Here is a 26506-nt window from a genome sequence, read left to right on the forward strand (position 1 = left end):
TCAGCCTCCTCAAAGCCTATTTTAATAGATAGCAAATGTTTCAAAGATTATAAATGCTTACCTGCATATTGTCTGTTAGCGATTTCAGGGCCTTGGAAATTGAGTCCAGATGCCAAACTGTGCCCAAATGTATCTCAGGATCATGCCAGTCTAACAGCAATTGAAGTAAAGTACTTTGTGCCTGAGACTTTAAGGATAAGGTTTCTGGCCAATCAACCTGAGCTTTTGTCCCAGAATACCTGATGGCTCTATAGGAGAGCAAGGGCTGATAATGTTACAGCTTGAGTGAACTCCAGAATGAAGATTAAAAAAGCGAACGTCTTTGAATGCTTCCAATCTTCTGTACCTCTTGAAACTGACCCCTTGTCTTTATGCCTGGTGAAGTATGCATGGGAGTCGAAAGAATAGTTCACCCACATCACCTCTCCATAGCATCATCACACAAGGAGAAACGTCATACAGTGTCTTTGGAGTGCCTCTCAAGAAACTGAGCAGTTGGAGTAGTTCCTGTCCCCTAGTACATGCACAGGCAAGAAATGGGAAGGATTTTGAATTCCTAGTACAGGCTATGCAAGGACTATAAAATCAATACCTCTCCCAGGCAACTTTATCTCAAAACGGAAAACAACATATAGTGCATGTTAGCCTGAATTGAAGAGACTGAGCATTTGATGTTTGCTATCTTCTAGAGCATATATGTGTAAGAATTATCCCACTGTTTCTACCAACAAGTTTATTGTAAGAAAAGAACAACGTCCAGTGTATTTTCATGTTTCTGTCACATAAGCAGTCGTACTGAACATTCTGTTCTCATGCCAGGCTATATTTCCTCTTTTTCTTTTTACATTTGAATTTACTACTTGTCATTCATAGCAGTTTTTGTAATTATTTGGCTAGGAATAACTCATTTAATTTAAAGATGTCTTTGTTTTCTCAATAATCATTACTAAGGCTTGGAAATTTGGTCAAAGTGGGGAAATCTAATCTCAAAAACCATTCAAATGAATGAATTTTTACATGTATTAATCTAACAATTAAATAGGACTTATAGTTAATTAAACACATGCTATTTTGCAATTTTCATTTTTTTAGAGCCATAAAGTTTGCTCCTGACTCTCTCCTCTGGGCTTAAACGTAGATAATTTGGTTTCTTTGTCCATAAGAGATTCAAACAATATTGTCTTTGGGGCAGCTCCATCTGATATTTTCAGTTTGAGTCATCAAACTCCTACCATATTTGGCTTGAGACTTTGCTGCAAATATATAGGGGAGCTTGGGTTTCTTGATTACCTTAGTGTACTGCCTTCCCTTTTATAGAAGTTATCTGATCTGTGTACCCACGTCTTCTTAAATTTTCTTATAATGTTGTGCTTTTTGTTCACTAAATCTACCCTCTAGAACAGTGTTTGGGATATAAAAGGTGCTCAATGGTTCGTTTGACTTTAGACAAGTCTTTTAGCTTCTCCCTCTCCTCCATAAAGTGAGGATAAGAAAAAGTGCCGCAGAGTTGGAGCAAGATCAGATTGGATAAGGGACATAAATGCGCTGGACACATTCGGATACACAGCAAAGAGTAAGCTTTAGCCCAGGCACCGAAAGGCTAGGCGTCGTGAGGATCCAGATGCGCATGCTCCGCCTCCCTTTACACCCTCCTCGACGCTCCCGCTTCCCCCTCGAGGCGGGGGCCGGAAGTGCAGCCTCGACTGCTGGGCGCCGCGGGCGGAGGGACGCGCGGAGATGACGCAAGCAGCACCGGAAGCCGCTCCCCGGTGAGGCTGCGGACCCGGAGCGGCGCCCGCTGGTCCAGGTCTGTTCTGTATATGAGGCGGGGCCGGGCGGGGGAGGGGGCTCTCAGGCACCCGCGTCTTTGCTGACACATCGCGCTTCGGGCCGTTTGTCCTCTTCTCCCTGCAGGCGCCATGGCTGCGGAGCGGACCCGGCCGCTGCGAGGCTCTGGCGGCCCGAGAGCGCCTAGTCGGTGTGAGCCCCGCGCGAGGTCCCGGGCCTCGGGGCGCTCGCTCAGGTCAGTGCCGCGCGGAACACGGCTCCGGGAGCAGGGGACCCGGGAGCGACGGATGGGTTTAAGGGATCTGGAGTTGATGTTAGAGATGGGAAAATCGAGTCTCGGAGGTACTGCCTCCCAGTGCCTCAGTTTCCTTAGCTACGAAATGAGTTAACAGTGATGCCCCAGGGCTGCCTTGAGTTTGAAAGATGACAAAGTGTGGAGCGGTGGTTTATGAAGTACAAGCGCTGTACTAATGTGAGGGACTGCGCCATAGTTGTGGGTTTGCCATGGAAACAGGTGTGTATGTGGGGCGCTGCTTGAAATAAAGATAACAGTATTAATGCTAAATAATAATGGTTACTCCCATTTCTGGTAGGCTTACCAGTTGGTTGTCGGGTACGGTGCTGAACGCTTTACATACATTATCTTATATACAAAAACCCTTGTAGATAATGCTGTTCGTGGTTACAACTCAGTTTTACAAGTGAGGAAACTGGGCTTGGGAGAGGTGAAGTGATTTGCCCAGGGTCGCCTGGCAACAAGTGGAGTTGCAGAGCCCTTATTTTATAAACACTATTTGTATTCTTACAAAGCTTATTAAAATTCATCTTAAAACTAAAGGTGGTTATTAAGTAGTATATTCATATGTTTTAAATTCAAAAAGAGGCCTCTTACCCCTATTCCTCAGCTCTTCAGTTTTCTCTGGATGCAACCAATGTTACCACCTTTTTGAAAAGATAGTCTGTGTATATGTAAGTTTATGTGTGTATATATGTGTGTACACACACAGACACACACACAAACACTTTTTCAAAGCCTCTGTACTCTGCTGATTATGCTTGATAAGAGAGGGAGGATGAAGCCTCCTCTCCAACAACAAATGTCTCTTGATTAGGCCAGGTCTTGGTGGAGGAGAAGAAAATGCATTCACGCTGTTTTATCCAGAATGTTATATTTCTAATAAGACCTAGAGGCATAGGTTTGATTTGGTTTGAGGAGGGTGGGGGCCGGGCAAGATGTTGAGCCTGTGGCTTCCTATAAGACCCTAGAAAGTCACTCTGCTTCTTGGGCCATAAATTTCCCCGTTTATTATTTAAGGGAGTAGTACCGATGCCATGAGATTGTGAAATTAAATGGGTTAATGTCTATGAGTAATAGTCTTTTAAACCAATACAAATACGAGAGTTGCCTAAGGGAACATAAGGAGTTAATGGCAGAACCAGAGACCAAACCCAGGTCTCCTCTCTCCCAATTTAGCAGTCTTTTCGTCACATCACCCATTTCAAAGCTTTGTGATTGTTAATATTGAAGGTAGGAGGACAGGTTTAATGTTTAGTCTGAAGTGGGGGGAAAACAAGGCAAGAAAACACGAGTGTGGATAGAGTGGAAAGAAAATGGACATAGTGGGAAATTGGAGCTTCAAGTCGGGAACTGCTCTTAATTATAAAATTAAACACCCAGTAAATTTGAGGCCTTGAGTTTTTCTTCCACATATCTTAAGCTTATTTTAAAGGATGTTACTGGTCATGTTCCTTCCAGCCTCAGGGTCACTAAAAGCTTTCCTGCTAGGTATTTATAGTAATAAAACTAACAAAAAGTGCCATTTGAGTTAGCCCAGACTGGGCGCTGTGCTAAGCATGTCCCTGCTATATTTCTGACTCTCACCACCTTCAATGTGAGTGACAGCTTCCATTTACAAATGGCAGAACTGAAGCTTAGAGTTGAATATGCCCAAGATCACATAGGAAGTGGCTGAATTAGTAAAAGATTTGACTGACTCCAAAGCATTTTTATTTACCTTATTCTGCATCTTTATCCAACTGTCCTTGACTATTCCCAGTAATGGGAAGGTTACCACTCTGGAGGCAGCTATTCCATTATTGGAAAGCTCTGATGATTTAAAACCTCCTCCTTATGTCGAATTGAAATCCTGCTTCCTGAAGTATTCCCCTTGGGACCTTGTGCTGCCAGTACATAATATTCCTAGAAGCTCTCTAAAAGAGTTCAGTTTAGACCTGTGTACTTAAGAAAGTTCCCTCCAAAGTCTAGTTGATTTTTTTAGGAAAGTAAAAATTAATGTTTTTAAATCATGCATTCTGCAACATTAACAGGGCCTGCTTCATTAAAATAAAGATGCCTTTTTTATGACAATCAGAGATGAAGAACTGGAAAACAGCCTCCCATAAGGGTTTTAGTACCTTAAAGGTCAATCTCTAATGTAAGAGGAAAAGAAATTCTTAGGAGTGAGAAAGATATATAAATCTCAGAAATGGCTGAATTTTTTTAAAGGTGTTCACCAGAAAGCTTGTCTCGTTATCTTCCATGGTATCAGGGACATTAATTTGGCATGCTGTAGGATGTCTCTTACTTGTTTTTGAATGGTGGGAACCTGCTAATGTTTTCATGGGTTGACACCCTGATACTATGTATTATAAATTTGCTTTGTGGCCATTTAACAGTTTAGCTTACATAAATAAGCATTTCTATGATGGATGTTTGACATACTGTGTTAGAGGAAGCTCCCCACTCTTTTCACTGTAAAAAGAGATTCCTGGGCAGATGTTTTTGGTATATGTTTTAAATTGGCCCGTTATTAAGTAATTAGCTGTTATGACATTGTGTAACTGTCCACCAAAAGGATTGTTTTGTCTTACTGTGAATGATTTTTTTTCCCCAGAAATGTTATAGGTAGAAGGTGGTTAGAATTCAGAAAGAAGAGGCTTGTTATCTTCTGTTAAGTTGATAAAACTTTGGGTGAACTGATTATTTTTTGGCAGCCAGGTGAATCCTTAATAAATCCTACCTGGCCCAAACCTGGAGGCTTCAAGTGTATTATTTTAAAGTTCATTTGTTATTCCAAAAAAAAAAAAAAAAAAGTATATCATGTGGTTGAGAAGTTTTGCTTGCTTCTACTGCTTTTTGCCCAATAACATTCTTGCCAAATTTGATATTGGGGAAATTAATTAAAATGGTTTTTACTCACCTTGCATTAACAAAGTTGGAAGATGAGATCTGGCTTTTTGTGTAGACCTGATCTAGGTGACATATATAGAAAGGAATTATTTTTCTCTTCCACATTAATTTGTACATTTTAAAAATTAGTATGATAGTCTGGTAAGAAACTGATCAGTTTTTTTTTCTTTTTTTAATTATGAAAATGTTTAAACCTATGAAAATAAAGAGAATAATAAACCTTCATCACCCAGCACTAACATCTATCAACATATGGCCAGTATTGGAAAAGATGTTTTTTACTGATTTGCTTTATTTTTTCTTCTCTTTCCATTAGTTTAGTCCCCATTGTTAAGAGTGAATTGACACCTTGATACTACATAATGATGGATATTTGTAAACATTTTTTATTCCAATCAGCCCTAAAGCAATTTGTCATTTTCCTAAGGGGGAAGGTGGTATAATCAGATAGGCACAGTGCCCCCAGATCTTATCACCAGGTCGTGATGCTTATGGTTGTAGCAGACTTCAGAGACAGCTAGCTTCTTGTGGTCAGAAAAGTACAAATCTTGAGATCTCTGGCCTCGTCTCTTCTGCTGCTATTTTAATAGCTCTGTTGACTATAGGCAAATTACTTCTCTGACCTGTAACTTCCTTATCTGCAAAATAGAGATGATGATACCTGTGTTTTGGTATTTTGTAAGCATCAGGATTACTAATTTGTCTTATTTGTTCAGGCTTCTAGGACCCACATGACTCTCTCTGGGGCACACGGTTAAGAGTTGTCACTAGCTCATATGAAGCTTATAAAAACAGACTGTGTATGGCCAAATAAGGCCTTTGGTAATTCATGTTCTAACAGGCAGTGCCATAAAGGAAGTGGAAGAACCAGAATACCCGGGCCATATAACTTATTAAATCTGCTTATTTTTCTTCCCCAAACCTTTATGCTTAAACATCTATTGGCAAAAGACAGTCACTTCTGTGATTTTGGTAATAAGGTCAGGTTGTACCTACCATGATAAGTAATGTCTTAGGTTATTGCTCCAGAAATGCTTTCTGATTGTTACATCGTGGTACTTATTTTTGTGATTTTAGTGCCCAAATAGAGTGTATTAAGGAAATTGTGTTGTGATGGTTTTGATGGGGAAAGGGTGTTTTACATAGAATACACTGTTTCATAATGAATGAATACATTGTAAATCTTATTGTGAAAATGCATGTAGCATGTGCTAGACTTCAAAAGGAGCAAGTCTATACACCAACATAAGTTTCATTGACTTATGTTTCAGAGATTGTGATTTGTTAAAAAATGTTTTTTCAACTGTATTTTTTGTGCGTGCATGGAAAAATGTTAGATAAATATAGTGTATTAACTGTAAAATTGTAATGTAGTAATTAAAAATAAAGTTGTAATGCCAAGTTTTTACACAAATTTTTAATACTTCATTGTTAGCAGTCTTGCTTGAACGGCCTTTTTGAGCAGAACTAATACAATATTTTGATGTGCCACAGGTAAATTTTTCCATAACCTTATGGAGAGAAAGGACTTTGAGACATGGCTTGATAACATTTCTGTTACATTTCTTTCTCTGACGGACTTGCAGAAAAATGAAACTCTGGATCACCTGATTAGTCTGAGTGGGGCAGTCCAGCTCAGGCATCTCTCCAATAACCTGGAGACTCTCCTCAAGCGGGACTTCCTCAAACTCCTGCCCCTGGAGCTCAGTTTTTATTTGTTAAAATGGCTCGATCCTCAGACTTTACTCACATGCTGCCTCGTCTCTAAACAGTGGAATAAGGTGATAAGTGCCTGTACAGAGGTGTGGCAGACTGCGTGTAAAAATTTGGGCTGGCAGATAGATGATTCTGTTCAGGACGCTTTGCACTGGAAGAAGGTTTATTTGAAGGCAATTTTGAGAATGAAGCAACTGGAGGACCATGAAGCCTTTGAGACCTCATCATTAATTGGACACAGTGCCAGAGTGTATGCACTTTACTACAAAGATGGACTTCTCTGTACAGGTAAGAGACCCCGGAACTGTTTTTTCGATTTTTGCATTTCATAGGATATAATCTTAGAAGTAGAACAAACTACTCCTAAGGCTTGAGAATGGCAAGTATTAATTATGTGAGATATCTGTGATGGAATCCACCACCCCACCGCCACCACCCCAAATCCTCTTTTCCTCTAGAGAGGCCAATCATTTTTATAAAATTTTACAAGAAGAAAGCTCAGAATTTTTTTTAAAATGATATAAATCAGAAAGCTGTAACTACTTTTTTCCTGTGCTTTTCTTCCATGTATAGTCCTCCAAGTTGGTTAACTTTTATTTATTTATTTTTTGGTCAGCAGTGACTTTAGGGAAAAACCAGGGGAAGAGTAGGTGTCTAGTGCAAGCACGTAGTTAGATCATCTTGGAAAAATTACTTAACCACTCACTGTTTGTTTCTTTGTCTATAAAATATGAGAAGGGAGGTATTTCTTTCTTGCTCTGAAATCCTGTGGTTCTAAGAATTAGAAGAGTTTGGGCATGGGAATGAAGACAGTTGGATATTTTAAAACCAGGCAATTAAATGACTATATAACAAACATAATCATTGAAATTTAGAATTATGTATGTCTTCCATTTATAATGGGTTTGTGTTTGTACATATGATTATAATCAGTGCCTATGTTTTAGGCAATACATTTTGACAGGCATGGTAAATAATTCTTAGGCACTGTTTTGAATGGTTCTAGGTCGTTCTTATCAATGATACAAATGCCTGTTCACTTCCATTGTGTATAATGTATAGGGATACTCTGTGTTCATTCTTCATCCAAGATAATTTCTGATAAATATATGATTATTACTTAAACTATGTAGATGCCATTTTTAATATTATATACTGTTTCTTTGTGTAAATATATCATTATTTAGCTATTTCCATATTAGTGCATATTCAGGTTATTTCTGTTTTTATGAATATTTTTATTTACATTGTTGTTCTTCTCTTAAATTATTTATTTGGGGCAGAAGCCTCAAACTAGAGACTAGAATCACCAGATCCAGAAATATAAATGATTTTAAAGCTCTTCTTAGTATCCTTTCCAGATAGATTGGATTGATGCCATACTTACAGCAAAGTCTTAAATAACCTGCTTCTCCCTCAGAGTCCTATTTTGTATTTGAATAGTTAAGAGATATATTATTTCTCATGATTGTTTTCACACTGCATTTCTTTATTCATTGAGGATATATGTTTTTTTCATGTGGTGCTATAGTCTCTAAAATACTACACATTTTGCTTTTTGAAGTATTAAATTTAAGACATTTCATGGTTTTGTCTGTCATCCTGAAGTTACTCCATGCTTACGTTATTTTTCTTGACAATAAGCATGATTATTGGAACAACATCATCTGTTCTTCTATGCTTTGATATACTTTCCCAGTTGTGGTGATGGCTTTCATGTCTTTTTCGCCTCAGGATCAACTGCGGGTATTTAAAAAAACTTTTTTTAAAGATTAGGATGCAGTATTGCCTTTGAGCTTGCTGCTCATGCGTAAATACTGGCAGTTGACTCATTTTCAGAACCATGTGTAGCTTTTTAAAAATTTCTCATCAAACTTTACTTTTGAAATACAATAATATCTCAATTACTTGGAGCGGAACTGAATGGGATTCATTCACTGAATTTTTAAGTACCCAGAAAGTTAATATCTACAATAATAGGACCCAACCTTGCATTTTAATATTATTCTCTAGGTGGGTCTGTATGTTCTATTTATTCTGATTAAATTAATCAGGTTCACATAATCAGGTTTGAAAATTATACTTTGTCTATTGAAAATGGGCCAAAGCGTTACTTAAATTTTTTAATGCAGTATTCCTGGGACTGTTACTAGTGAGAGAAATATTTGTTATAGAATTATATAGACATATCTCGTTCCGTTGAGCTATACTATATTGTGCTTCGCAAATATTGCATTTTTTTACAAATTGAAGGTAAGACCCTCTACCAGTAAAAAGATTATGACTTGCTGAAGGCTCAGATGATGGTTAGCAGTTTTGAGCAGTATTTTTTAATTAAGGTATGTATTTGGGTTTTTTTTAGACACGATGCTGTTGCACACTCAATAGACTATAGAATAATGTAAACATAATTATTATATGCACTGGGAAACCAAGAAATTCATGTGATTCACTCACTTTATTGTCATAATCACTTTACTGCAGTGTGGAACCTAACCCACAGTATCTCAGAGATATGCCTGTACAAGTGTTTGTGTCATCTTGTTATTTAAGAACTTGTATTTGTCACTGTGGTTAAATTGCAAAATTCTGAATTTGGCAATAAGTGTACAGTAACTCTCAGATTAGCCTCTTGAACAAGCAAGAAAATAGTTTTGCCAAAATGATAGATGGCTAATGCTAAATTTAACATGGCATAGATTGAATGGGGTAGTTATTCTGCTTATTTCTGAAATGATAAGAAAGGAACCTGTTGTGCTTTGTGCTGTTCAATAGATGTTTACTTAAAAAATGCCTCTGTGAAAGACAACATGAGGATATACGTAGATGAATCAGAGCAGAGAGCATATGCCTGGGATCAGGAAGGTAACCTGGTTAAGTAAACGTCTGCATGCGGGCTGTGGCGACATCTGCCCTTCCAGCGAGGGTAGTAGTATTGCCATGTGGGATTCAGGCTCCAAGTTGTCAGATATGGCTTTTTAAGAGAAACCCCAAATCTAGATTTTTATAAACTATCCTGATTTTCTTTAAAGTACTGCTTTTTAAGTATTATTCACATTTGAAAAATATCATACTGGGTCATAATCAACCTGGAAGCTGCCATATTGTGACCTCTGGCTTATAGTCAAATAAAAACAAGAACTATAAAAGAGGTATGATCAAATGATATAGTTGAATTGTATGAGAAAAAACTTCATATAGTTGTTCAGAGGGAGGAGTGATTTCTTGAGCAGTGTTTCTGTTGAATCTTGAAGAATGGGTTGACTTCAGGGAGATGAGATTCCGAGTAGAAGCGTTCCAGTAGGAAAATAGCACCAGCAAAGGTATGGACAGGGCTAAGCATGGCACATGTAGGAGGAAAATAAAATTTGTTATAGCTGAACTCTTAGGGTACAGGTAGGGACTCTGTAAGAGACTTTTAGAATATAATCTGAAGAAAGAAGCTTGGTTTGTGTTGTGAAAACCTCGAATGCTGGAACATGAGTTTGGACAGTTTTCTATAAGCAGTAAGAAAAACTTGAAAGATTTCTGAGCAGAAAAAGGGCCAGGATCAGAGCTTTTTGCTTCATGTAGACCAGTGTTTATTTCTTTCAGACCCAGGTCCTCTTTTTATAACATTTTACAATATTCTCTGATCTTGAAGTAAAATTCATAGAAATAATCTGTGTATACATACACATGTTTTAAAAATCAACGTAATGCCTAAACTCTGCTCAAAGGAGAAATAAGAGGACTATAAAGTAACACATTAAACACGTGCTCAAGCACAGCTATGCTGGAAGACAGTAATTAATCAGAAGTTGGCACCAGTGTGTGCCACACTGAACACGGTAGCTATAAATGCAGAATGTTTGTGTCGCACATAACATCAGTGATGTGATTTCTTCAGTGGTGAAAAACTCTTATCAAATTCCTAGCAAAGCAAAGTACACTTTCCCTCAATTTACCTGTTAGTTACAGTCTTAGGAAATTTCGAATAAACTGCAAATATATTTTGTAAAATAGACTCAGGTAACTATAGATAAGCTTTTCACTTATCAATATCTGACAGAACCTTCAAGAATGTCATGCAAAATACAAGATAATTCTTTTTGTGCAGTGTCCCAATCACTGCCGTACGTCTAGCAATCCTCGCCTCTGCCCGGTAATTGCCAGTAATACTACCCTCCCCCAAATCTTTATGACTGTTGAAGCTACCCCTAAGAATTTTTAAAATATTCCCTTAGGAGATGCTATTTCTATTGAGACCCTCTGACATAGAGAAAACTGGAGATTCCAAATTAAAGTGTTAGCTTGATGCGGTTTAGATGAAGGTAAATAGGCCTAGATTTAGAACAGTAAGCGTGGAGATTTTTAAAAGGAGCAGTTGAGTGGAAGAGCAGCCATTGAAATAGAATTGACAAGATTTGGCAATGAATTGGGTATGTGGCAAGGAAAAGGGAGATTTCAGAAGTGGCTGAGGTTTCAAGCTGTGTATATACCTGGGAAGATGGTAGTAACAAGAATAGAAAATGAAAGACTAAACGCGAAAGGGTAGGTGAAGTTCGATTTGAGATAAACTTAATTCAGTTGGATATGTAAATGGAGATTTCTACAGGTATCTGAAAATGCAGGTTTAGAGCTTTGGGGAGTGCTTGGAGCTAGAGGGAAAGATTTAGGAGTTAGTCACATCACAGCTGTGACTGTAACTGTGAAATTTCAAAAGGAGATGTAGAGAGGAAGAATCAAGCCTAGGAGCCTTGAAGGGTGTGCTTAGACAAAGGGGAGACGTAAAGAAACATTGCTGTTGAAGAGACTTTCAAGAAGGAGAATGAAAATTGCCTGTCTTAAAGAGGCACTGGTAAATGTTTATTTAGTTGATTTACAGAGTCAGATGCCTCAGAGAGGCAGTTGAGAGCTGAGATCTGATTCTACCAGTTAAATATTTAACTTAGCTTGATACAATATTTACTCCATTTGGGTTCAGCTTATTTTTCTGCTTTTGTAATACAACCATCCCTGTAATTTTTTTCATATCAAAATATTGTTTTCACCCTATTTTCTAAATTGAGAGGGCTTTTTGTTCCCTTCTATCTAGTGAAAAATAGTCTGCATTTACTCAGGCCTTTTTCATTTCTAGGCTGCATTGACAGCCTCTTTGAAACATTTTGGGCTAGTCATTGCAGCAATTGGAAATTCATAGAGAAGGATGACATAAAGCCCAAAAGAGCAGAGAATAATGGCTCCTAAAGGCTTGACAGTTTAGAGTGGACTTGTACTGCTATAAAATGGAACTCAGCTCAACCTAATTGTTTCCTGATGTTTCTTTAGGGTATAAAACCCAGTTCTATATAAACTAGTTTAAATAGTTTGGATAATATCTCCCTTTTTAAAAATCAAATTGTGGCAAAATATATATAACATAAGATTTATTTTAACCATTTTTAAGAGTACAGTTCAGTGCCATTAAGTATATTCACATTGTTGTGCAAAAATACTCCATCCATCCATCTATCTATCTATCTATCTATCTATCTATCTATCTATCTGCAGAACTCTTTGCATCTTTCCAAACTGAAACTCTCCTCGGTAAACACTGACTCCCTATTATAATACTCCTCCCCTCAACCCCTGGGACCACAGTTTTACTTTCTGTCTCTGAATTTGACTATTTAGGTACCTTATATGGATGGAATCATACAGTATTTTTTCTTTAATGACTGACTTATTTTACTTAGCATAATATCTTCAAGATTCCTCCATGTTGTAGCATATGTCAGAATTTTCTTCCTTTTTAAGGCTGAATATATTCCATTGTATGTATAGAACACATGTTGTTTATCCTCTCTCCTAGCTTTTAACTAGCCTTCCTCCAGTTTTGCCCCCTTCAAACCATTTTCTGTGATGCAGCCATAGTGATCTTTCAGAAATGCAAATGAGGTCATAGTTAGATGTTCGCCTGACGCAGTTCTCCCGCCAGACCCTGCCACTATATCCCAGTCATATGGAACTGCTTTTATAATCAGTGTCCATGTTTTAGACAGTGCATTTTCACAAGCATTGTAAATAGTTCCTAGACAGTTTTCAGAATGGTTCCAAGTAGTTCTTTATGAATTGACCCCAGTGTCTATGCACATATGTTTATGTTACATATAGACATACTTAATAGTAATTTAGAGGGTATATACCAGGGGTTGGCAAACTACGAGCTGCAGGGCCAGTGCAGCAGAGTAGAGTAATTCCTAAAGAGACCGTATGGCTCAAAAAGCCTAAAATATTTACTGTCTGATCTTTCACTGAAAGTTTTGCTGACTTTTGGCGTATTCTGTTCCTTGGCAGAGGAGGTTAACTTATTCTTTAGATTTCAACCAGTTAAAACTTGAAAGTTTTAAGTTTGAAATCTCTTCTTTAAACTATCCTATGCCAAAACCAAGATTAAAAGCAAATAAGAGTATAGTTTAGGAGCCAGTCATGCCACCTCCAAAGGCATATTTGTGAAATCCTAGATGTTGAGGAACACCATCATAAACTCAGTGGAGCTTCGTCTGAGGTATTTTCTCCTTTTATCCGCTCCTTGTATTTGCTGTGGGCTTTTGTACTGCCCACCACTTACTGTACTGAGCTATTATTGCTTGTTTAGCCTTTTTGCCTTCCCAGGTAGACTAAGCACTATGAGAGCAGGAGTCCTGCCTGACATAGAAGTTCTGTAAATATAGGTTGAATGAATGAATGAAAGCAACCCCGTTTGAACGCTTGCAATAAATCAGAACCAAGGTCAGATAGGATCTAAAATGATTTCTTTTCCTGCTTTAGCTCCCTAGGAATACAGTCACAGAATGCCCAAGCTTAAAGACTATCTAGACCTGTGCTGTCCAGTATTGTTGCCACTACTTATGGCTTTTGAGCACTCGAAATGTGTGTAGTCCAAACTGAGATGTGAAATGCGAAATACTCATTGGATTTTGAAGACTTAGAATATAAAATGTTTCATTAATTATTTTTGTATTAATTACATGTGAAATGACAATTTGACATTGAATTAAATAAACTATATTGAAATTGCTTTTTACTTTTTCAAGTAAAAGAAAAATTTAAACCACCTTTGTGGCTTGCGTTATATTTCTACTGGACAGCACCGTTCTAGAACATTGGTTCTCAAAATATTGCTTATGCATTAGAATCACTTGGCACGCTTTTAAGATTATTGGAGCCCACCTCAAATATTCTCAGTTAGAATTTCTGAAGGCAGGACCTTGCATGTTTTGATAAAGCTCCTCAGATGGATTCTGAAGTCTTACATACCCACTGAGAACCAGCAACCAAATCCCACCCCTCATTGTATAGAGTGGAAATGGAGTGCCTACACAGTAAAGTGACAGCAAATAAGTTCTCATTTCAGTGTGCTCTCTCACAAGGTTTGCCTAGGTTAAAAATTCATGCTCTACCTCTTTCAGAAGTGATAGCTATTTTTCCATTGTCTGAAACACTGGCTCTTGACCAGCCCTTAAAGGTAGAATTGTGATTAGCTTTATTTAGTCATTTCAACCTTTTGAAAACGAGTCATTTGGTGCTTTCCTAGAATACTGTATCCTTCTCATACTGATGATATTTGTGTCCTCAAAATGTCTTTGTTGATTCTTAGTACTACTTTCCCAAAGGATAAATTGTGAGATAAGAGTTTATCATTGGAATTTTTAAACATAATTAAAGCAAAGTCCTGAATCGTCACCATGATCAGTATAATATTTTCATCAGAGGCAAAAATGAAACCTACTTTTTTCTACAGAATCTTTGGAGGCTCTACAAGCTCTTTGTTGAATTGTGAATGTCTGGAGATCATTTATCCTTGGTTTTCTTAGAGTTTCCTTTACACATTTCAAGGCGGCCCAAGAAATTAGCAGTTAACCGTTGCAGAAAGTTAACCTGTGATCCGAGGCTCCTCTTCAACTTGCCTTAGAGCAGAACATGTTCCAGCAGACAGCTTTACTCTTCAGCGTTCTTTATTTGTTCAGAGTTGTTGGGTAATGGACAGGCATGCAAATGTACACATGCAGTCATAGGTAATAGCTATCGTTTCAAGCTCAAATCAGAGCTTATGATAGTCAGAGATTTATGAAGTTTTTCAAGTGGAAGCACCAAGGTATGCTTTAGTCTAACTTTCCTCTATAACCTGGAAACTTAAGGGAAAAGGACTGCACCAAAAAGCTTGCATCCATTCCCTGTGCTGTTAACACCATTTGGTGGTTCTGAGCATTGTGTTACCTTCTCCATGCTTCGGTTTTCTCAGCTATAAAGTTGAAGTGCTAGGGAAGGTGACCATTACGATTCTCCTTTAAGAATTCCGTGGGGATTGATTTTCCTTCTTTAGTGTTTGTTTTCTTACTGATCTCACCATTTTTCTCTTGAAGGGTCAGATGACTTGTCTGCAAAACTATGGGATGTGAGCACAGGACAGTGTGTTTATGGCATCCAGACCCATACTTGTGCAGCGGTGAAGTTCGATGAGCAGAAGCTTGTGACAGGCTCCTTTGACAACACTGTGGCCTGCTGGGAATGGAGTTCCGGAGCCAGGACCCAGCACTTCCGGGGGCACACGGGGGCGGGTGGGTTGCTCTTTTTCAAGGGTTTCTATAGTTTTTTTAACCTCATTCCTTAAAGCTGGGAGCCAAGAATGTGATCCCCTTTTTTGTTTTTTGTTTTTTTATTTAATCTCCCCTCTTTTTTCTCAGTCACAACAGTTAATCCCTTTATTTAACTTATTCTTATTTGGAGTTTCTCCCCTAATTTTGCTTTTCCTTGGCCCATTTAAAAACTCGTATATACCCTTATGCTGGGAGGGGGCAGTTCTCTCCTATTTCATTTATATCTTCTTGAACAGTCAGTCCCCTTTGCTTTTATCAGATTTCATATTTCCAAATTGAGTAAGTCCCCTCACTTGTATTCAGTCTACTTTATTAGTAGAATTAGGCCTGAAATCCTTTGAAATGATAGTCATTCCCAGATTGTGTGATCTACACATATTACATCAAATTGGAGCGTGGTTGACAATTGATAACAAGCTACTGCCTAGAGATAAGATGAAAGAAATATACCTGAAAGTTTCTTAATAATTTCACAGCAGCCTTACCTTGCAAAAACTGGTCATTTGATTATAACCTTGAGACCTGAGCTTTGCCTCTGTGCATTGTATTTTTGAATTTTGTGCAGAAATCATGTTGAGTTGTTTCTCGGCCTCGTGCAGTGGCTCCCTTCCTTTCCCCCATGTACCCACTGCATTAACCTTTGAGAGTCACAGCCTCTGCTCCTAAGCATCATATGTTAGGAGCAGCCTTCTTGGACTCCCTAAACAGATAGAGTCCCTCCTCTACACGTTTCCCAATGACCAGCGTTTCTGTCTTAACACTCATCATACAACTAAGTATGATGATCTTGATTTCCCCCGGCTGTGGACCCCAAAAGGACAGGGATCCTGCCTGTCTCCTTCACCCTTAGGTCTCAAGTTCTTTGCACTGCACCTGGTACTCAGTAATTCTTTGAAGTAAGAGTTTTATTGCCTAAAGCAAAATTTTTTCCCATTTCGTTTGGCATCCTCTACATTTTTCCTCAGTCTGCTATCTGCCATCATTTGTGTGTTGTAGAAATTAATATGTGAAGATACATGGTTTACCATGGAACTAATATTTTAAACCAAGTGTACTATTCCACAGTGTCAAAATATTCACTGACTTCAGGTGATTTTATAACCCATCAGCTTCGAGAGCCCTGCTCTAAAGTTTCTCCTTGCTGTTTCCTGGACATTGCTGTGGCTTTTCCTAACTCCATGCCTTTGCTGTTCCCTCTACCTGCAGTATTCTCTTTCTTTTCTTGATAAACTCTACTCATCCTTCAGGGCCCATCTCCAATATCGCCTCTTCCCTGAAGTCCTCCCTGATACCCCTGGGCAGAGTTAGTCATTCTCCTTGGTGTTTCCCTAGCAAGAGGTAAACATTTACTTTTTTTGGACTTCCTCCTCCACCCCTCACTTAGACTGAGTTCCTTAAAGAGAAGACCAATGTCTTCATCTCTGGGTCTCCATTGTTCTTTTTAGAGTTTGGCAGACATTTAAAAACAAATATTTCAGTACTTGCTATATACTCAGGTACTTTTTTAGGTACTAAGTGTATAGCTGTGAAGAAATGCAGACAGGTCTGAGAGAATGGCTTTAGAGATCCTTGTTTGTGTTTCGTTCTCATTACATTGACTTTTCTCGAGTATGGGTATTGCTTTGCAGCTTATATTCTTGATATTTGTCTCAGTGCAGATCTGACTAGGGCCAGCTTTGTTCTGTTTTCCCTGGTTTAGTTGAGGTTTGTATAGTATCAGGCAGGCAGTCCTGGGAACAATGCCATCGTCTCCAACACTGGTTTTGCCTCTCACTTTGAACTAGCACACGTATTATTCCAGGGACTTTCCATCTTTAGAATTGTAAGCAATAATAATAATAAATTTGAAATGGATATATTTTTTATCATAAAATTGCTAGTCAAGTAGCACCATTCTTAAAACAACTCTGGTTGAGAAATTATAAAATTAGGCAGCTGGGGCGAATCAACACTATTGAACTCTGTTATAAAAGACCTTCAGACTGACATGATTTAACTTCGTGTATGTCATATGTTAGTGTTTAGTGTCGACTACAATGATGAACTGGATATCTTGGTGAGTGGCTCTGCGGACTTCACTGTGAAAGTGTGGGCATTATCTGCTGGGACATGCCTGAACACACTCACTGGGCACACGGAGTGGGTCACCAAGGTAGGAGGACTTAAGAAGAAATCTCCTTAACATCAGGCTTTGTTGGGGATGGGGTGGAGGACGGAAGATGCTGCCTTATAAGTGGTAGGTGAGCCATAAGTGGAATAGATGCAACCACAGTGCATGGTGGTGTACAACAGTGACCAACGCCTAAAGGCACTCAGTAAATGTGGATGACTTATGGATGTGGAAAGATGCTTGCAATATAGTAGGTGGGTTGAAGGGGCAAATAAAGCGGATCATACACACAAACCTGTAGAGTATGATAACAGTTTCTGAATGTTAATGCACCAAAATGTTGAAGAATTGTATGTGCTTTTTTCCCTTTGGTAAGTCTATTTTTTTTAATCAGAAAAGCAGTTTTTATTTTGAAAAAAATCACGAGAAGTAAAAATCATTGTATAGAACATTTAAAAGAATATTGTGATGTTTTCTAATTTTCAAAAAAAGATTACTTTGAGGATGAAACACAGTATGAATAATGGAAATGCCATGCAGAAGCACTCAAATTTACTATGCTATTCTGTGAGGGGCCTAGGATACAGGAGGGAACTAAACAGACCCAGGCCTGACATATTAGTCTAATAGGAGAAATAGTTATTAAACAATAACTATACATGTAATTACATATAATTACAATTCATGTTAAGTGCCATGAAGGAAAAGTGCAGTGTTCTTTGAGAAAGTCTAGGGAGGTATCTAATTGAATTCGTTCAGGGAAAGCTTTTTGAGAAGGGACAAAATGTGAAGAACAAATTGGAGGTATCTGTGTAGTGGTGGAGTGTTTCAGAGAGTGCAGTGTATGCACAGGCACTGGAGTGGGAAGGAATCTAGTACGTTAGGTGATCTAGAAGGCCAGTGGTGCTGTGCTGTTGTTGGGGAGGTGTGAGAGAGGTGGCCATTATATATGGCTTACTGGGCTTACTACATCATAAATGTAGTAGGAAGCAATTGACAAGTTTTGTGCAAGGAAGGGTCTGGTATGATTTATGTTTTAAGAAAGTAACTGCTGAGTGAAAAATGGGTTATAGTGGGGCACAAATGGATACAGGGTGGCCAGTTAGGCTTTTTCAGTAATCTAAGCAAAAGGTACCCATGGCTTGGACTTGGGTGGCAATAAAGAAAAAGAAGGGCACACATGAAGAATATGCCTTTCAGATAAATCGAGCCAAACTTTTTGACTCATGAGGAGCAGAGAAGAAAATCAAAGATGAATAATGGGTTTTAGATTGGGCGGGTGATTATGTCTTCCTGAAATAGGTAGAGCTAAAAGGAGAACAGTTTGTGAGAAGATCAATAATACCACTAACGTGTACACTTAGAAATGGTTAAGATAGCAGATTTTATGTTATACATATTTTATCACAGTAAACAAATTGGGAAAGATTATTTTTGTATTGGGCACACTGAGTATTTAAATAGAAGAGTTATGCAAGACAATTTGGTGTTGTGTTAAGAACAGTAAACTTGAGGCCAGGACAGACTGTGATGTCTTAGACAAGTTACCCCCGTTTCAGGGCCCGAGTTTCATCATTTGCTAAATGTTCCTTTGAATATTAAATCAAATGATGGGACGTACCCAGCAGGGTGCCTGGTACTTAGTGAGTCTGTCAGTTTCAGTTGAATCTGTAACTCAGGCTTCTTCTGAAGGAGTAAGCCTGGCCTCCTCACTCACTTTGTGCTGATTTATTATAAAAAATAACTAGAACCTAATGTTTATAGATTACCCTAAGTGCTAATGGAATGTTAGCTTTTATTACGTTATTATTCACATTGTTTTATTTCATTTTGATTACAGTTCTATGCAATAATAAATGCTTCATCCCCTATTTTAAAGATGAGGAGACGGAGAAACAGAGAGGTTAGATGGTTTTAAAAACCCAAGGTTGCAAAGTCAATATATGGCAGATTCTGGTCCTAAGTCTAGCGTTTTTTCCTTTATAATACACATGCTTATGAAAACCCAGATCATTTGTATATACTTCTATATCTGTGAGCTTTTTTCTTTCCTGTTCCTCACATTTTCTATAAAGTAACATTTTATAATTTTAAAAATTAGTCCTAATGTTTGCTTCCAGACTAAAGCTAAGATTAAATGCTGCCAACATTAGACACTTTTAGATCCTCCTGATAATTTACATTCTGGTTGTAGTAAAACTCTTAGTAGAGGTTAATTTTGTTCTAGAGTTATGGCTCAGCTATTCTAGCATACCGTATTATTTCAGGCTTTTTTCATGTTTTAGTTTTTTTAAAACAGTACAGAAGTAGCATTAAAAAGATTGTTCTGTAATGTGGATGCTTGTATTTCTAGGTAGTTTTGCAGAAGTGCAAAGTCAAGTCTCTCTTGCACAGCCCTGGAGACTACATCCTCTTAAGTGCGGACAAATATGAGATCAAGGTGAGGTTTTTTCCTCCATTATTTTGCCTCATTAAAGAAAAACTGGCAAATATAAGAAAATTAAAATGCTGTGGCAGAGGGGGAACCTTTCAAGGGAGGCAGGATTATCTTAGTCCAAGCTATCTTAAACCCATTGGAAAGAGAATGATTCATTATTTCTATGTCCTAGGCAGTTTCTAACCCTGATTTTTAAATGAAGAAAAGAAAATACACAGAAAAATATCTTAAACGCATTCTGTTTTCTTAAGATACATATCTTGGATCCACCTCAATTCTTAGATCTGAACTATGAAAACAAACATTTACTTGTAAAATAATAAAATTTGCAAAAAGTGTACAGCACACTCTTGCATACAGTTGTAGTGCAACTTTTAAACCGTGTCATGCGGTAGGCATTATTAACTTCACTGTGGGGCTGAGGTTCAGAGAGGTTAACTGTTTTACCCAAGATAAGTAACACAGAACATACATAGGGAATTAGAGTTTGAAACCATGCCTCTCAACTGTAAAACCTGTGGTCTTTCTAGTTTACTTCACTTTGTATCTGAATTTAGCAAACAAAAACCACAGTAAGGATAAGCTTTTCTATAGTGATGTGATCTGTCATCTTTCCTAATTTTCCTTTATCTGTAGATTTGGCCAATTGGGAGAGAAATCAACTGCAAGTGCTTAAAGACGTTGTCTGTCTCCGAGGATAGAAGTATCTGCTTGCAGCCAAGACTTCATTTTGATGGCAAATACATCGTCTGTAGTTCAGCATTGGGCCTCTACCAATGGGATTTTGCCAGTTATGATATTCTCAGGTAGAGTTTCCTTGGGCCTTTACAGTCTGTTGCAGTTTCTTTACTTTTTGTTGTAGTTTAATAGTGAAGACAAGCCTAAATATTTCAATAAACCAGTCAATAACTTGCTTTTGGGAAGTGCTTACATTAGTTATAAACAGAATTATATGCTAAAAAACCTCACTCATAAAAATGTTTTCGAGGCAGTAATTAGTAAGAGATATATGCTTGAACCTAGAAGATCTAGGATCTATTCCCTCCCCTTACTCTGACTCACTTCCCCTTGCAGAATTTTACATAGTTTTCTGGGAAATGAGGGGCTTTGATAAGTCTTTCAGATCTCCTCTAGTTTTGATAATTTAAGTTCTACTTTCTAGTCACTTGAAATTCTGCACTGAAGGATCGAGTGGCCTTCTGTTTGTTGACTAGTAGAAAGACAGAGGTATTTAGAGAAAAACAAGGTTTCTTTCTAGAGAAATGAATAAGAAGAGGTCCATGGACAAGTATTTTTGGGGTTCACTGCATACCATGGATTCCTGTAGGAGATTGGTGGTATCTGTTAGCACATTGGAGGCTGATGGATAGATGCCATTGCCACATGGTGATTAAGAGAACTTCCTTTATGATAAATAAACCTTGATTTAAGACCTTGTGCCTTCTCTTATGAACTGTGTGATATGTAAGTTTCTTAACCTCTCTGTGCTTCAGTTTTCTCACCTGTAGAGTGAAGATTAAGTGAAATGCCTGTAATGAGGACCTAGCACAGGACCTGGCAGATCTTTATTACTAATAGCTTAGAGAAGCTCTATATAAAGAAACCAGTTTGAATTTGTTCAGACTACTGTACCTCACACTTAATGTGCACAGAACTGGTTTTGTTTTTTTTTTGAGAAACGGCTATTACTGGCTCGCAGAATTATTATTCTGCAGCATGGTTCAGGAAATGCTGGCTTGGAGGAGTACAGAAAATTGAACATTCTCTTCATTGTTATGTGCATGGCTGTTTGAGGTCCACTTGTATGCGATTTGAAAATACTAGCCAACAGGACTTTGGTAGGCCCCGTCTCTCTGGTCATAAAGTTACAGCCCCATTTATGTCTCCCTGGATTCAGACCTACATTTCTAACCAGTTAGGTTTCCAAGCTATCTATGCTTTGAGGAAAAGAGACTAGAACAGATCCTGGAAAATATTAGGCCAAGCTCTTCATCTTATAGATGGGGAGACTGAAGCCAAGAGAGCGTAGGGGACTTGCCCAACATTCCACAGCTCACCCTAGTACAGCATCCATCCATCAAACCATGTATCGCTTCAGCCAATATGTACCATCCATCCATCCATCCATCCATCCATCCATCCATCTATCCATTTATCCATGGGTGTCCGTGGGTGGATTATCCAGCAGACATATGCTTTACCAGCAAGGCACCAGCAAGCCAGAGAGAAGGAGCTTTTGAAAGAATTTGATACTTCGCAAAGAAAAAAATCCAAGCAGTCACCATGGGAAATCATATCTTTTACAGTTTAGTATCATTTTTGTTTGAATTAAAATTCGAGAAGGAGGGGTACAAAGGCAAGGTAGAATAGAGGTTTTATAATCTTTTTAATGTTTAGAGTCTCTGTAGGTTTTAATTTGCCCCTGCATCTTTCTCATGTGTGCTTCTTACTCAGAAGAGAGTCCAGTGTCCCAGAAGAAGGTTCTGATAGTTTTTGGTATTTGGGTTCACTAACTTTAAGCAACAAATCTACAAGATTGTTTGCTGGTAGAAAGTGCTAAGTTCAGATTTTTTTTTGAAAAGAGGCTATTTTATCTTTTGCTTCCAATCCCACTCCTACCCCAAACACAAATAAACCAACTTTTTTGAAATCTTAGTACATGGCCTCAGGTGCTAGGACTAGGTAGGGCTACTTATGTTTTGAAGCTAATTGAAAAGAAGCAAAGCATAAATGGCAGCATGTTGCTCAAAATATCTAAGATATAATGCAATCTCTTGAGCTTGGTTTTCTCGGTACAACAGGCAGGATTATTTAGGTTCAAGGGCCCAGACTGCACAGCAGGGAAGTCTTTTTACAATTCTAATGTAACCTAAAGGGGCTGTGGGCTTGTCAAGACGTGTATTCTATTCTGCAACATATTTGTGCCTCAGTCTTTGGAGTCAGTTCATCTTTACCAGGCTTAAGTCTTATTCTCTAGCCACCCAGTTTCCTAAGTTTCTGGTTGTTTCCAGCTTTGCATTGATAATGTGGGACTTACTGGACTTCTTGCTGTTTTTCCCAGTTTCCTTCGATCTCTTTTATAGGAATTTTTATTTGTCTATGTTCATTGTACCACCACTCTGTTCACTAGCAGATAATTATTGAGCACCTACCCGTGTGTTAGGCATTGTGATGTACACTGAGAACCAGCAGAGATACTTACCAAATGGGTTTAAATTACTAGCCAGCAGTAATTACATTACATTAAATAGTAAATTACATATAGATGTTTTAATGATTGGGTTAAGCGAAAAATAGTATGGGCTACTTTGAGATCCCACCTAGTTCGAGGAGAAAGGGAAAGCTTTGAGGAAGAGATTTGGGCTGAGCTTTAAAGGATGAGTGTATGCATTAACTCAGTGCCAGGGGTGGATATGCAGTGGGGAGCATTGTAGACTGAGAGACCAGTTCAAAGGCCCTGAGACTGAAAAGAGCCTGGCGCATTTGAGGAACTGACAGAAGGCCAGTGTGGCTGGAGATGTGAGTTCAATAGAGAGCAGTAGGTTTTAAAAGTTTAAAAGTTGTGGTAATAGGTTTAGAGTTTAGTGTGAGATTAACTGATAGAAAGGGGCCAGAGTAGATGTGGGGAGACCCATTGAAAACCGTTGGCAGCAGTGCAGGCAAAAGGTAATGTCTTGGATCAGAGTAGTGGCAATTCAGATAGTAGCAAATCAATTAGAAGAAAATTTAGGAGGTAAAATCAATAGACCTTGGTGATTGAATTTATGTCTTGAGTAAGGAGGTGAGTTGGATGGTTGCCATGTTTCCTAGCTTGAGCAACTGGGTGAATGAGCAACCAAGGAGATAAAGAAGAGAAACAGGTTTGACTAATAAGTTCAGTTTTGGACAGGCCCGGTGTGAGGAACAGGTCTTCACTACAAATACCCTCCCTTCCTCATGTCAGACTGAAATCTGCTTCAGTGTGACTCTTTCCCTTGGACCCTCGTTCTCCTGTCAAGAGTTTGTAACATCTGGCCTCACACATTCTTCATTATTTAAAGGTGATGATTGTGTCTGGTTCCCTGTCCCTGCCACTACTTTTTTCCCTCTCTCAGCTGATCTCCTTTAACTGTTTCTTGCTTTTCCTGGTTACCAGGCCCTGCCATTCTGGTTAACCTCCTGGACATACACTAGTTGGTACTGTCCTTGTTAAAGCAGTCTAACCTGGCCTCTAACGGAGCCCGAACTTATCGTCACAGAGCAGAATTTGTATATCCTTTGTCTTGTAGCTCTTTTACTGGTACCTCCAAAGAGGACATTAGTTTTTCTTGTTAACCTTTTACCTCACTGAGTATGCAGACAACAGACTTAAGTTTTTTTCATTTGTGCTGCTGTTGAGTTAGGTCTCTCATTTCGTACCTTTGTCATTGATGTTTTGGGAACTACCTACCTGAAGGTTAAGGCTGTCCTTCCAACTGGCCCAGTCTTCTCTAACAATTTCTTATGAATCTGTTATTAATAAGTTTCTGAATTATTTGGGAAACTTTTAATATTTTTAGCCTTTACTATTTTAGGGGGGGAATCTGTGTATTTGCTACCTGCTGCATAGAGTAGCACTTGAGTCACTTGTTCTTCAGTCTTTGTTCTGGGAGGTTCTCCTAGACTAGTATTCTAGGATTTGACATATAAATCTTTTTACCTAGTGGTAAGAGTTGAGTCTTACATTCCTGTTCAAACCGGTAACTGACTAGTTTTGAATCCTTAGCCAAAGAGTTTACCCTGGCTGGACTTCAGTGTTAATGTCTTAGAAATGAGAATAGTAAATGAGATAATCTGTAAGATCCTTCCAGATTGGATGAGCATTTTGTGCTTTTATAAATGTTCATCAAATACTGCCTTTCTCCTTACATGCCTGTGTTATCATCATTATGAAGGCTTCTCCCCTGCCCACTATTAAAATTCGACTGAGCTTTTTGTCTTTATATTTTCCTTTTTATCAAAAACTTTAACTCTCTAAATTGGTTTCAATTTCATGTTGGTTTTAAATGTCTCCAGAAAAGATTACAGTAGCGGAAGCAAAAGCAAAGCTGCCTTCTGGTTCATATTTGCTAACTCTCCTCCTGTAGGGTCATCAAGACTCCAGAGATAGCAAACTTGGCCTTGCTTGGCTTTGGAGATGTCTTTGCCCTGCTGTTTGACAACCGCTACCTGTATATCATGGACTTGCGGACAGAGAGCCTGATTAGCCGCTGGCCCCTGCCAGAGTACAGGAAATCAAAGAGAGGCTCCAGCTTCCTGGCAGGCGAAGCATCCTGGCTGAATGGACTGGATGGGCACAATGACACGGGCTTGGTCTTTGCCACCAGCATGCCTGACCACAGTATTCACCTGGTGTTGTGGAAGGAACACGGCTGACACCACGAGCTACCACCGCTGACTTGACTTTGGGTGCCGGGGCTGCGGGTGTTGAGTGCAACCTCTATGGCAGCCGACTGCATGAACCAAAGTTCTCACCTAATGGTATCATCACGCAGTGCACAATCATTTATCTATGTTTGCCAGGGGGCCAGGGCTCGGGGTGGGGGAGGGCTCGTTTTATTGACATACAACGCAGCATGCTAATGGGGTACACATTGACTTCATTTGTACTTAGTTATGTTGGTCAGTATAAGACGATGCATTTTGGGTTCATCTTTCTTGAATATTGGTTTTAAGTAAAGAAATTTAAATGGTTCATTAATCTGCTAATTGGTTGCCTATAAAAACACACTCGGTCTATCATTAAAGCTTTTTACCATTGCCTTTTTTCTTTTGAAGTTGAAGCAAAGGTGCTACGATGTTTTACAGCAACTTTTCTCACAAGGCTTCGCCTTTTTAACAACTAGTGTTACTAAGACCACCGAGTCCTGTGACATTCATCAACTTGCCACCAAATACTAGTTCTAAAGAAAACTGTCTCCTAGTACAAATTCAGTTCTACATATCGGTTGTTTGTAATGCATTCTAAGCCCTAGTTCTTGACAGAGTCGAGGTTGGCCATGTTTCAGATGTGAGGGAGTTCTGTAGTTTTTGTTTCCATGGAGCAGGTTGGTCCTCAGTCCCCCACAGCCTCTGTGAGTTCACGGAGGTGACATGGTGTATTAGAGCACTGAGGTGGAAGATTGAAGACCGACTCTGTTACCTAGGAAATCTGTGACCTCAGGCATATGACTTCTTTGGGCCCCATTTTCCTTGTCTGTATAGCTAGTTGTTAAGTTGAGTGATTTCTAAGATTCATTCTGATTCCGCATCTGCTACGGTGTGCAAAAGTTGATATTTCAGTTTTGTCTGATTCCTGATTCATTATCCTTTGGAGTTAGAGATAACATATAGATGAAATCACTGATACAAAGTTATCACCTATAAGGAAATCAGATATATGAAAAAGATGGTTGAAGGAGAAGGTAGAAAACATAACATATTCCACTTAGCAAACATAAATACTTGGTGGAAGAAAGGCTGACAGGAGCTGTGGTTCTGTAGAGGCAATGGCTGTGTTAGAAAGATGCCTGACCCTGACTTTTCTTCCTTTGCCTCCAACTTGTTGTGTGTCCTCAGGTGATTAACTTTCTGTCCCTGGGCCCTCATTTGCTTCATCTTTAAAATGAAGGAATTGCCTTAGATTA

General features: G+C 38.7%; 1 protein-coding gene across 4 annotated transcripts; it reads left to right on the plus strand.

Annotated features, from left to right (window-relative positions):
• Positions 1-1658: 1658 nt before the first annotated feature.
• FBXW2 (F-box and WD repeat domain containing 2) lies at positions 1659-25663 on the plus strand. 4 transcript variants are annotated; one of them, XM_039866750.1, is made up of 8 exons: positions 1659-1807; positions 1915-2302; positions 6473-6982; positions 15082-15276; positions 17334-17467; positions 19779-19865; positions 20499-20668; positions 24968-25663. In XM_039866750.1, exons 2-8 carry the CDS (start codon positions 2293-2295, stop codon positions 25254-25256), a joined length of 1395 nt encoding a protein of 464 aa, XP_039722684.1. In that variant the 5' UTR covers positions 1659-1807; positions 1915-2292; the 3' UTR covers positions 25257-25663. The 4 variants fall into 4 exon arrangements, with proteins under 4 accessions (XP_039722684.1, XP_039722685.1, XP_039722687.1 ...); XM_039866751.1 differs by having other exon boundaries at positions 1915-2023; XM_039866753.1 differs by having other exon boundaries at positions 1660-1807; positions 1915-2023; positions 6565-6982.
• The last annotated feature ends 843 nt before the right edge of the window (positions 25664-26506 follow it).

Source organism: Pteropus medius, unplaced genomic scaffold, assembly GCF_902729225.1.
Source record: "Pteropus medius unplaced genomic scaffold, Ma_sr-lr_union100, whole genome shotgun sequence".
Lineage (NCBI taxonomy): Eukaryota > Metazoa > Chordata > Mammalia > Chiroptera > Pteropodidae > Pteropus > Pteropus medius.

Coding starts and splice junctions, on each gene's coding strand:
- FBXW2 (XM_039866750.1), top strand. Junction 6,983..15,081: donor AGATGGACTTCTCTGTACAG/GTAAGAGACCCC, acceptor TTTCTCTTGAAG/GGTCAGATGACTTGTCTGCA. Junction 20,669..24,967: donor GCCAGTTATGATATTCTCAG/GTAGAGTTTCCT, acceptor CTCCTCCTGTAG/GGTCATCAAGACTCCAGAGA.